This window comes from Haliotis rufescens, unplaced genomic scaffold, assembly GCF_023055435.1.
Source record: "Haliotis rufescens isolate VD_foot unplaced genomic scaffold, xgHalRufe1.0.p SCAF_12, whole genome shotgun sequence".
NCBI lineage: Eukaryota > Metazoa > Mollusca > Gastropoda > Lepetellida > Haliotidae > Haliotis > Haliotis rufescens.
The window spans coordinates 7,171,377-7,184,723 of record NW_025963802.1 but is presented as its reverse complement, the minus strand read 5'-3'; the positions used below and the strand labels follow the sequence as shown (position 1 = coordinate 7,184,723).

The 13,347-nt window shown below is 45.4% G+C and overlaps 1 protein-coding gene across 3 annotated transcripts in view; it reads right to left on the bottom strand.

The window, feature by feature from the left end:
• LOC124141235 (condensin complex subunit 3-like) overlaps positions 1 to 13,098 on the bottom strand; it is a 31,466-nt gene extending 18,368 nt beyond the window's left edge. For 2 of the 3 annotated variants that reach the window (XM_048393323.1, XM_048393321.1), the window contains exons 1-8: positions 12,973 to 13,098; positions 11,549 to 11,653; positions 10,648 to 10,908; positions 10,201 to 10,429; positions 9,057 to 9,287; positions 8,490 to 8,682; positions 4,541 to 4,690; positions 3,850 to 3,972 (exon numbers count right to left, since the gene is read on the bottom strand). In XM_048393323.1, coding sequence (XP_048249280.1) covers positions 3,850 to 3,972; positions 4,541 to 4,690; positions 8,490 to 8,682; positions 9,057 to 9,287; positions 10,201 to 10,429; positions 10,648 to 10,908; positions 11,549 to 11,647 — 1,286 coding nt within the window. In that variant the 5' untranslated portion in view covers positions 11,648 to 11,653; positions 12,973 to 13,098. The remainder of the gene's footprint in view (positions 1 to 3,849; positions 3,973 to 4,540; positions 4,691 to 8,489; positions 8,683 to 9,056; positions 9,288 to 10,200; positions 10,430 to 10,647; positions 10,909 to 11,548; positions 11,654 to 12,972) is intronic. The other variant, XM_048393322.1, reaches the window with a different exon arrangement.
• Between the last annotated feature and the right edge of the window lie 249 nt (positions 13,099 to 13,347).

Below are 13,347 nucleotides of genomic sequence, written 5' to 3'. Positions count from 1 at the left end.
CGGAGTTGGAGACGACCCCGTTCGGTGCAGTCCTGGGCTGATACAAGTAGCCCTAACAGCTGTTCCCAAAAGTGAACAGTCTGTTGCACCGCTAAGACTTTGGCAATCATCGCCTGAATCTTGTGCCACCGGTCTGGGGGGACAAAGAGGCGATGGGACACCGTGTTGAACCGACCTCCGATGAACAGCAAGTTCTGAGAAGGGGTTAACTCGCTCTTGGGGAGATTGATAATCCACCCCAATTGCTCCAAGAGCTGACGTGCGAAAACGAGATGGCGTGACAGGGTGTCCGTCATTCGATTTGCTACAAGCGAGTCGTCCAGTTATGCGAAGTACCGGACACCCCTCCTGTGGAGGAACCCCACTATGGGGGTGGTTAACCGGGTGAACAGCCAGGGAGCGGACGTGTGAATCATTCTGAGTTCGGCACTGTCCTACTTGGGAACGAGAAATATCCTGGAGTAAAACCCCGGTGTTATTTCTGGTAGAGCTAACTCCCGTACTGCCTCTTCTCCACCAACCTGCCGATGGCATCGGCGAGGTTGGGAAGATCGGTTTCCGAATCGAAACCTGCCAACGGGGCAACGGTGAGCGGCGGATTCGCTTTGAGATCAAGCCGACAGCCGTACCGAATCGTGTTGACCACCCACGGGTCGTCGAACACTTGTTCCCAATTCTCCCAGTAAGTCTGGAGTCTGGCTCCCACTGGGGAAGGAGAGGGGGCCCTGACAGGCTGCGGCAGGCGCAACTGTCCAGGGCCAAGTGACTCGGGTTCACCTAAGGGCCAACCGAAGTTGGCGCTGTCGGCATACGAACCCCTCCAATGAGAGTCACCTGGAGGGGCCCTTGCCGTCCGTCGACGACTTGGGCTTCCCCCAGTTCCCCGTCTTCCCGCGAAAGGGCAGCTGATTGCCCATACCGGAGCCCTCAGGGCGGGGCTACTTGCCAGAGGAAGAAGAACCCGACCCCTTAGACCTACCGGCCGCAGCAGCCTGGGGCGCGCTCCGGTTAGGAGCGGCACCCAGGCGCCTATGCAGGGACCCAACAAGAGCAAGTGTGTGCCGAGAGTCCTCGGCAACGTACTCCAGGGAAGCATTTAAACTGAGCAGGCAGTTGTAAATGCGCTGGTCACGGTCCGTGGGAGAACCTTCGACCAGACGGGCCGCTGCAGCCAAGTAAGTGTCTCCGTGAGACATGAAGTGCCGAGCGAGGGCGTCCAGCTGGTGCAAGGTAGCTTGCGTTACCGTAGCAGCCGATGGGGCACGGACACCCAACCGCTCAACATGGGCCTCCGCGGTAGGACCAGCCTCGGGAAAGGCAAGGTCATGTACCGGGAATAAACCCTTTCTCCACGACGTCGGAGGCAACGGGAGACCCCGACCGGAGGCCGCCGCGAAGGCGTTCTCCAAGGAAGGCTTGAAACCGCGCAGCAAGGTTGATGCGGGGAAAGCCGTGTCGGAAGACTCATCGTATACCTCTGAGGAACCCACAGTCGTGGATTCCCCGCGGTACCGGCCGGGACATGTCCTCAAAGAGGTCATAAACCATGGCCATGCGGTCCTTAACCGATAGCGGGAGCAACGGTTCGGGGGAAGGACCGGTGACCACGGGAGCCGCCGCCGTACCGGTGGACCCCGCGGCCACCGAAGTGGCCGGGAACGGAACAGCCAGCGGCCTATCCTGAGATAAGGCCGCCAGCTTGGAGTCCACAAGTTATGCACGTAATGCAGCGACGGAAACCCCGGACAGCCCACGGGCCGCCAAGGGATCCGCCGCAGCGGTGGTGGTGGTACCCGCAAGGGGACCCCGACCGGACGAGCCGGCCACCACAGGGGTGGAAACAGACTGCACATACAGCCGGTAGCGCTCGCTTGCGGCACACCCCGCAGCTCCTGGTTGCGGGGGTAGAGGGGGTGGAGGACGGCGAAACATCCATGTCAGACATTTTGTTTGTACTATGAACAAAGAGCAAAACATGGTTACAACACACGCACCACAAATAGTCACAAACGAGTATTTTCACAAGAAAATAAACGAGCAATGGGAATATAGAACATACACATATAACATATAGAGGAATAAGTGATGTAAAAACCCCAAGATATACTAGAACAGGGGAACGTAAGACGCAACGTGCATACGAGACACCCCGCAAGTATATAGAAAAAAAAAGGGCGGGAAAAATATTTCCTTTTGGCGGGAAAAATATTTCCAAGCATAGTTACAGCAAACGCCCCGTAAAAGCACAGTTTATTAGAGAGAATAAACAGTAATAAATATCACCGAATGGTCGGAGAAACAGGAACGCTTGAGCAGTTTATTGTACGTCTTGCTAGAGCAAGCGAAGAGACAAGAGTGAAGGGTGTCACATGGCAGCTAGGTGGCTACGCACGTGCTGCATGAGGTAATTGAGATCTCTGTGGTAGATTTCGCTATCGCAGCAGTTGTGGGAGACAACAGCCTCGGTATAACAGTGGTAACATATTACTTAATGTAATGTGACAGCATCTTCAAGATCACTTTATCATTGCTGCGGAAACTGCTTGACAGACCATGGGGACACATCAGCGACACATTAGTGCGGACACCGTGTGTCGACGATTGATGAGCAGACACCTCCACTGTCACAGGCCACACCGAGGACCCATTCTGACAGCACGTCATCGAAGAGACCGTCTCCAGTGGGCAGCACAGCACCAGCATTGGCGCCAGCAGCAGTGGAGAATAGTCCTCTTCTCAGACGAGAGCCGTTACTGTATCTCAACAGCAGATGGCAGAGAGAGTCTGGCGACGCCGTGGTGAACATTATTAGGATGGTTGTGTTGTTGAGAGAGACTTGTGGGGTGGTCTGAATATCATGATGTGGGGTGGAATTGGTCTTGAACAGAGGGTTGGCCCTGTGGTCTTCCAGAACATCGGTCCAGGGAGAGGCAATGGTGTCACAGTGGCGCGGTACACTGATCAAGTCTTGAGACCACATACCATACCTCATTTAGCACGTCGCTGCAACCACGAGTTTCAGCATGACAACGCCTGTGCCCACACTACGAGAGCAACAAGAGACTTCCTCCTGCAGAATGGCATCAGAACCATGCAGTCCCGATTTAAATCCCATTGAGCAAATGTGGGACGAGATTCAAAGACAGCAGAATGACTTCTGACAAAGGCCGACAACTGCAGCTGAACTGCATCAGGTGTTTCTCAGAGTGTGGGCTCAAGTGCCTATGGCCTTCAACAACCGCCTCATCCATTCCATGTATCGACGTAGCACTGCAGTCATCAATGCACATGGCGGACACATGAGATACTGGCTTGTGATGCCATTTTCTCAGAGACTTTCACTTTAAGAACATTTGACACTTTAATTACAACCTTGATGAGCAGTTTTGCCAAGTTTCATCTTTTTAATATGTCTCAAAGTATGTTAACAGTGTTTGGACAAATAAAGGTTTCTCATATATCTATGCATGGTGACGTTTTGCGGTTCAGTATATATATATTGCATGCAATTCTTATCTATAATTTGATAAAAAATGGCTCCATACATCAGACTTCCCCGCATGTTTTTTAAAAACTCAGGAATCAAGTTGCTGACTTTTAAATTTCATTTCTTTTATCACTGATGTAAACTTTGCCAACAAGATGAAAATATGCATGAATTTGAAAAATGCAATACACAGATATTTTCCAAACTTATTGTGATATGTACAAATGCATTTAAAATCGTGGTATACCGATAATACCGTGCAACTCTAGTCTTTAAACATGGTGAACACAACATTGGCCTACACTTAAACACTTTGTGGAATACCAGACAGGAGGTAATAATGCTGGAAGACAGACACTTACCGACCAGCCTGATCTGATAGGTCCATGTACTTGAAGAGACACAAGATCTGCTGGCCAATGTATTCCAGCTCCAGTTGTCTGTCAAAGTCCTCACCACAGCCTGTCAGCTTCTCCAGAAACCTGCTGAGACATAAGACAAAGTCAAGTGAGATGAAATCAGACAAAGTCAAGTGAGATGACATCAGACAAAGTCAAGTGAGATGACATCAGACAATGTCAAGTGAGATGACATCAGACAATGTCAAGTGAGATAAAAGGCACAAGGTGACATTCAGATGTATGTGAGTGAGTTTGCAGGTCTTCTACGTTGATGCAGCTCTTCTAAGTTTACCACTAGTGAAACAGGTACAGTCACAGGTAAACTCCGGGATTTATCAAGGATTCCAAACTAAGTGACCTCTGCAGGCAAATTGGTAAAAACAACAACATATTATTCAAAATTGGATTGTTTCAATTCTTATTTTCGTAAAATCTGTGAAATTTGGAATTGTTATAGTTCAAATTGGGAATTTTTATTGTCATTTGATGCAGACTTAGGCCAATCACGGCCTCTAAGCAGGTCTAAATATATCTGTGATGGTGCTGACAAACTATTTTAAACAAAAACTCTCAGAAATAATGAGACTGCTTTTTTGTGTGCTAACATAAGCATGGTGAAATGATTTCATACCCTCATCATGATGTAACTTACTTTCTAACATATCGACACAGTACAATACAGGATGGCAGGACTTTATCCAGCTGTTCCTCGTATGTGACGCCCTTCTCCTGCACGAACTGACACAACACCCGCCAGTACATGGCACTCTCACACGTCAGCTTGTCATCCGAGATCAGAGTCCTTCAACACATTACGACAACATCAAAATGACATATACATGCTGTGTGTAATCATGGTAACAGTGCTTGATATTCCCAATACATCACCTCCTCAATAACCACAATAACCATAACAGCAGCAACTCTGACAACATTTGACAAAACCTAATGTACTGGACACCCGATGAAAGATCTGGGTTAGAATAGGTCTTCAGCAACCCATGCTTGCTGTAAAAGGCAACTGTGTTTGTCAAAAGAGGCCACTAACAGGACTGGGGAGTCAGTCTCGCTGAAATGGTTGACACATGTCATTGAATCCTAATTGCAAGGATCAATGCTCATGATGTCAGTCACTGGATTGTCTGGTCAAAGCTTGATTATTTACAGGCCGCTGTCATATAGCTGGAATATTGCTGTTTGCGGTGTTAACCAACAAACAAACAAAACAATGTACTAGATTATACTGTCACCATTTATGAACAGTGAGAACTATCTTTAACATGGGAAACAATTTTCAACATAAGGTAACTTACTTCCTTATACTCCTAGGCCAAAAGGAAAAATATATGTTTTAGTCTGTTTTCAGTCGTACAATTGGGTATCTCATACCTCTAGTCGCACGTTAAAAGGAAGCCAGAAGCTGGAATGTAAACAATAAACTTGTTTCCGTCCGGTTGCGCACGCACCTCCCGATGACATGCCACAAATCTCTCAGCGCGCCTCTGAGCTGGTCGCTCGAGAAGGACTTTCGCGATAGACTGCTAGTTTGTATTCTCCTAGTACTTATCGTGTGTCTACAGTTGTTGTTCTAATACAGTAATAATACTATGTCTTACCTGTAGACTCCTGGAATGTATTCATTGGTAATCCATTGTTTGGGTTCAACACGTGTTTCACTTGATTATACACGTGGCAACATGTCGGGCATTTGTGCCTCGTGTCAAGGACAACTGTCTAAAGTAGATCCTCACAAGTATTGTCCTTCCTGCATAAATAAGGACGGGTTTTCAACGTGTTCGTGGAATGAACGTTGTTAAGAATGTGAGCATTTGTCTTCTATCAACTTTAACTTGTATCTTCGTGCGTTGGCGAAGCGGGCTACTGACCAGCGCTACAGGCAGAGGAGGTCATCGGGTGGATCCTTGGACTCTGCACCCCCTACATCTGGCCCTGGGGGTGGCGCGTCGGCCACACCCAAGAAATCAGTTGAAAAAGACCCGCCTCAGTCAACTTATGTTTTTGACAAGACACGGGACCGTTCGCCTGCTGATGATACTACCCGCACGACTGATCTTCGTCAATCGGTTGATCGAGAGCGTCACTCAGCCACCCCCGTTACGACGGGACCGGGTGGTGACGAGGACCACGAGGGGACTATGGTCCCCAGTCGGTCCGTCTCTCGTCCTACCAACGACGATAGGAACGTCGTGCGGGTCGACAGTGAACACAGATCCCTCTCTAGAAGTCGTTCCCGTTCACGGGACGACAGGTCGAGGGCCTCGTCGAGTGACAGTAAACGACACGAGGACGTTCGTCGCCTTCGAGGTCGTCGGGAGTTCGATTCGGACGATAACTACGATGGGGATCGTAGTACTTCTACAGTTAGAGATCGTAACCCTCGTCCCCACGGGGACGTGCGACGCCTTCGAAGGGAGTTTTTGGGAGATCAGCGTTGTAGAGATAATGATCGATCGTGACCCTCGTCTCACTTTCATATCGACCCGGCTTTGATAGGCCAGATGACGGCGGCGGTACTTGCCTTGACGGCGTCGACCGAGAAGGGTTCGTCTACGTCGGAGGTCCATGGACCATCTTCCTGTACACCGGTTCCTTCATCTACGCCTACACAATCGACGTCGACGATGGATTGTGACGACAGCGTCGTAGAGATAATGATCGATTGTGACCCTCGTCTCACTTTCATATCGACCCGGCTTTGATAGGCCAGATGACGGCGGCGGTACTCGCCTTGACGGCGTCGACCGAGAAGGGTTCGTCTACCTCGGAGGTCCATGGACCATCGTCCTGTACACCGGTTCCTTCATCTACGCCTACACAATCGATGTCGATGATGGATTGTGACGACAGCGTCGTAGAGATAATGACCGATCGACACCCTCGTCTCACTTTCATATCGCCCCAGCTTTGATAGCCCAGATCACGACGGCGGTACTCACCTCCAGGGCGTCGACCAAGAAGGATTCGACTACGTCAGAGGTCCATGGACCATCGACCAATACACCAGTACCTTCATCTACATCTACACAATCGACGTCGACGATGGATTGTGACGACAGCCTGGCTATGGCTTGGCTATCTCACTTTTCTGCCTGAGTTATCTCGATCAGGTTGCCTTCGACATTGTCTCCGACTAGAAGTACTGCTCGTATTTTTTAGTTACCTTGTATACTGCGAGTTGCTCTGTAACTACATTATAAGCCGACCACGTTTCGATCGCACCTCAACTGACGTGTGCAGTTGTCCTGTCGCATCGATACTTACTTGTGGGTCGAAGAGCATTAAACATGCAGTTTTAGTTACCTTGGATACGACGAGTCGTTCTGAAACTAAATTATATGCCGTCCACACTTCGATTGCAATTCAACTGTCGTGTGCAGTTGCCTTGTCGCATCGATACTTACTTGTGGGTCGAAGAGCATTAAAGATGCTGTTTAGTTACCTTGTATACTGCGAGTTGCTCTGTAACTAAACTATACGTCGACCACTTCGATCGCCGTTCAACTGACGCGTGCAGTTGTCCTGTCGCATCGATAATTAGTTGTGTGTCGATGAGCATTAACCATGCTGTGCGTTCGTGATAAACAATTTGTCTCGTCCGTGCATCTGGTCGAATGTTCTATTGTCACTATGGGGGTGAGGAACTTGGTACATTCGACGTGCAAGAGGTCACTTCCGGATTACTTTCCAGACCCTCCTTCCAGTGTTCCGTCGAATTCTACCCAATTGTACGACTGAAAACAGACTAAAACATGGGTTTTTCAGATTAAAAACGATGTTTTATTGGTCTGTTTTCAGTCGTACGTTCCCACCCAGCCATCCCCACTGGGAAGTAATCCAGTCCAGTCCTGCTTGATGGCTTATTCTTCGAGATTTGTGGCATGTCATGTGCGTGCACAACCGGACGGAAACAAGTTTATTGTTTACATTCCAGCTTCTGGCTTCCTTTTAACGTGCGACTAGAGGTATGAGATACCCAATTGTACGACTGAAAACAGACCAATAAAACATCGTTTTTAATCTGAAAAACCCATGTCTCTTTCAGGTAAATTTTCTTTAACAGATATGGGTTGTGGGCCGTTAATAAAATAAATGAGACACTTTTGATCATGATGATTTAAAACTATTAAAGATGTGATAAAGTATGTTGGTCGGGTCACCGGAACAACAAGTATATTTCCAGGGGCCTATCAGGCTAAAAAAGAAAAAGAAAGAGTCTTATGCATCATCATAAAGTCCACCACAGATTTCGTTTTTATTTCCATTTTCGAAATAAAAAAATACCCTAATTCTTAAAACAATGCAATCCAATATTGCATGCACCCTTTACATGCACACTGCTTTACTGTACATCTTATGGTCATGGTGTACAGAGAGGCCCTTTCCCAGGTTGATGGTACACAACTGGTAACATACTTTTTTGAACAAGCAAAAAGAAAAAAAAAAAAAACCCAAAAAAACCTGCCACCCAACAACACAATATTTTCAAAAGTCATTGCCTGTGCTGAGTATCAATTCTTTTATAGTTTTTAAGCCTTAAACTGACTTCCTTTATACTTCTCTGTTATTGAGATAACACTTACTCTTCGCCCAGCAGGTCGAAGTTGTCTACAATCTCCTCCACTGGGACCTTCTCAAACAGCTTGTAGAGCACCTGCTGACAGACATCGGCCGACTGCTCGACGTCCAGACTCTGTAGCAGCTGTAGTGCACTGCCCTGGAACTGTAGCAGCCACGCCTGTAGTAGTTTTGTAGCACATGCCTCCTTCACCATGTCTGTGAATTATAGTGAGAGAGAGTTGGTGAGTGGGCTGCCTACTGCCCCTGTCAATGATACCTACTGATAGTGGTTTACTGGGGACTAGGCTTGACAAGCACTTCTGATTTTATGACTTCACTTTCCATTTGGAAAAAGACATGTGTCCAGTGCAATAACGATATAACTTCTGGTTTGAAAAAACATGTCGAGTACAGGACAACTTAAAAACAGACAATCCAGTGACTAGCTACGCTAATAAAAAGGTTATATGCACTTCTGTTTATAGGCCCGGGAACTTGGTTTAAAAACTTATTGTTAAATCCTTGATCAGATCTTGATTCTTGAAGATTCAGTAGGTTCGCACTGTAAACAAGTTGATCTGTAGACTGACCTGCTCTGTCACTGAGGCCATCCTGCAGAAGCTGTATTCTCTGGGCAATGGACAGAGCCTTGATGTGGATCTTCTCTGCTATCACATTGTACGCCACGCGTCTCACAGTGTCCTTCACGTCACGTGTCCGCTCAATGATCGCCATCAGTGTCTTTGTGGAGGGGGCAATGCATGACAGGACAGCTCGCCGGACATCAGGGTTGGGGTCTCGACCAATCAGGAAGAGGTACGCTGGAAGATTCAAACACCATTCACTGATAATGTATGGCTTAGGGCGGCCCATAAATGTCAGGAGATGCAGTGTTTCAACATATGATCAAGTAACGTGTGAACTGTGAAAATGATTGGCCATGTTCAAGGAGGATGTAGCAAGCGAGCCAACATTGCCCAGGATAGCTAGGATTCTACCATGAACTTGGAAAATACTTAAATCTTATTGGTCAGTTAGCATTATCAGGAATTTCAAATCACTACTAAATGTTGCCTGGGGCTGTAACGATACACTGTGTCTGTCACGATACATGACACATACCCATATCTTGATAGTAACATGGTAAGCATGGTGACATTGCAATATGACACACCATTTGAAACATAAGTTATCATGGCTACAACAACCATAGTCCACAGATGAATTTGTGAATGAGTGTTATGGGGTTGTCTTGCTTATACTCCTTTTAGCGATATTGCAGTAGTTTTTATAGCAGGGGACACCAAAAACACATGTTGTACCTACAAGGGGAATCAATACATGGTCTTCACATGACAAGCAACCACTTAACCACAAGGCAACCACGCATCCCTGATGAGGCTAAAAAAATAATAGTGTTGGTTCTCAGGCACTGCCAGCATCATCATAAACATGATAAAGTATGCTGCACTTTTCGTTTTTATTTACTGCGCATCTCGTGTTATGGTCATGGCGGCAATAAGAGTTTGTATGCTTATTATGTAGTGAGGCCCTTTCCCAGGTTGATGGTGCACAACTGTTTATTTGGTTACATACTAGTTTGAATAAGCCAAAAAAAAACCCCAACAACAAAAAAACACTGCCTGCCTGTACTATATTTTCAAAGGTCATTGCCTGAGAACCAATTCTTTTATTTTTTAGGCCTAAGTGTTCCCCTGACAGTACCACTGTTACCTTTAATGACAGGACAGTTTTCATCTGTGGGGTCCTGAAGCCTAGACAGTGCCAACACGGCGTGCATCCTGACCACAGGCACCTTGTCTCGCAGTCGCTCCAACATGGATGTGTAGATCTTGTCATACAGTTCGTCATCGATCTGAGCCTCGTCTCCTAGGTTGCTCAGCAGCTTGTTGATCAGCTGACAACACCGAAATCTTACTCCCCTCTCCTTCGCACTGTGAGACTGCAACATAAGCAACACAAACCTGGTAACAAACCATGTTAGAAGGCTCTGTATTGTGGACATTTTGAAAATAATACAAGGCCAATGCTTCAAAATTTGGCATGTCAATTTGGCATCATTAGAATGTATACGGTAAATAATGAATTATGAATAGTACAGGGGTAGTAAATATCTATAAATCTTTATGATTGAGATATATTCATCATGTTCATAGGAACCTGTAAGAGAAAGTCCAGTATGGTCAGCAGGAACTTGTTAGATTCATCCTTCGTCTCTGCTGCGTCCTCATCCCCCTTGTCTCCCGTCCCATCTTGTTGCTGGTCCTGCTGGGGCTGATCCTGCTGTTGCTGTTTAACTGTTGAGGCAACAAACTTGGCAACAAAATCAATTGTCCTCTCAACGGCAGCCTCTCGCTTGAACACTATCATGGAGTATTTCAGATAGTGGACAAACTCAGTCCAGAAGGCATCAAACTCCATCTGAAAATCATAAGCATTACACAATATTAAAAACGTGTACATGTAGCTGAAAATGTGAAATGATTACCATGATTATGAAACATTTTGCTTGAACATCATAACAATGCACACTCAAAATGAACTCTGAATGATAATAGCTTGACCATGTTTACAACACTTTGTCGACAATAATCAGTGGATAATAAAACATATTTCTTATGAAACTTTGATTGTTTGTTTTTTAACGCCACACTCAGCAATATCCCAGCTATATGACGGCGGTCTGTAAATAATCGAGTCTGGACCAGACAATCCAGTGTTTGACACCATGAGCATCGATCCATGCAATTAGGCTACGATGACATGGATCAACCATTTCAGCGAGTCTGACCACCCGATCCCTTTAGTCATCTTTTACAGCAAGTATGGGTTGCTGGAGACCTATTCTACCCCGGGTCTTCAGGGGTCGAAATTTATGATTGAGCTGTGGCTATGCGGGTAGCTTGATTACTTCAACATGATTGTTTATCACTGCACAATGCTGTATGTGAAGTAACATGTTAAAAAATTCATGTAATTTGAATGACACATAAAGATTGCTGTATGATATCAAGTATACACCTCAAACACTTTAACATGCTCATCTTGATAAAGGACATACAGATTGATATATCTTCGCCATGGACTTGAGGAGTCGGTTGTGACACTGCATACCATCCTGGCACTGGTCAAACACGTCCACAAGGGTCATCTGGGGCATCGTGATCTGGAGCAGTTTACATCACCATGATCATATCAGAATCACATAGGATAGTAAATGCTTTTACTATACCATAGACACAATGCAAAGTCAAGTTTGGAAATCACTAGAGCGAAAGCAGTGATTTTGCAGGAGACAAATGTCAATAGTCATCAGATTATTTATCACAATTTTACAAAAGATAGATCATGTAGTACGGATATTGTTTTCTATTATTAACAAAATTTGAAAAATGTCCTCATCGCATTTTGGATGACATTCATTCCTCGAAAACAAAATGATCTGAAATTGAAAACATGCATAGGTTGTATTTGTGTACATTCTTTAAACTGAGGCAAGGTAACCATATTGTTAGCAATTTGAAGCATTAATCATGTTTCTGAGAATACAAAGAAGTAATGTGTCCAACTAACATGCCAAAGACTGGCAAGTGTTCAAGTACAGCGCTTTTAACATGTCCTATGTATGAAAAGATGTTAAAGAAGTTTTTTATTTATATAAAATACACTTGGTGAAATAAAGGTAAAATTCATAACATCATTTATTTTCCTCATGTCTGTGAGCTACCAACTTCATGGCATATGATGATCATGGTGATAGTGGTTGGTGACAACATACTGCTCTTTCGTATATAAATTGTCTTGAGTAACAGGCTCAGAAAAACATTCACACACTTGACATTCTACTTAGTTTTTATGATAGCAAGGGATTGTAATTGCAAGAACCAGCATGATCACATGATGATTAGTTGTATTGCCTTATTCAATTAATATCAGGCTGATCGCCTGGCTATGACTTGCGTAATGGCTAGAGAGCTAGCAGGCACCTGCCTACTTGTCAAATTAGGCCTAGTCATGCTGTTGGGTTCGTTGTCAGCATAGGTACTACAGAAAGGTGTCCGAAGGCAGAAATGTGTTTCCCCAGGTAGCCCTAGCTTGGCAAATTCTGTCCGGTACTGTACATTTTCACGAATCACATTGCACAAAACGAGGTTCAAAGACTGAAATCACTTGTGCAACAAGCCGCAAGTGTGTGGTTTACCTTAATCCTTATCCCCTACACTCCTGAATTCAGCGCCGTAAGCATTGCTACGTTAGTGTACATTTCTGTACTCAGCTCTTGGTTAGGGCCCATTTGTGTATACATACAGAACGATATCCGGGGTACATTTCTTTATTGTAGACTGCATGTGTTGTGACACTGTGTAGTCTGATGCCTTTGCCGACAACGACCCCGCCTTAGTCATCGTACTCGCACATTATCACAGTAAGACTGGTGTATGACTATTTCAGATCTCCTACTCAGTTTGCATATAACACCGGTACCTGTTTACTGCCAAATAAAAGATATCAAATCATAAATGTGTCGCCTCTTGTTTACAGTTTTCAAACTTGTCCGCCAATATACACACTTCCGGTCACGTGACACTACAGTTAAACTGGGTTAATGCTGTTGTTGCACTTGTCGAATCGTGCGTTGTTTATGTAGACAGACGCCCAGTTTGTCCCTGTCAGAAAGATCTGACACCGTGAATTTCGTTTAATTTATTGACGTTTATTTTTACGAATAGAATTAGTAAACGCGAAGGAAAAATAAATAAATTCGGGATCTTGAATAACACCAGCAAGTAGACTGTCTAACTGGCAGTGGGTGTTTGTTTTAAAACAATGTTCTTAATAATCTTTACATAGTGATCATTT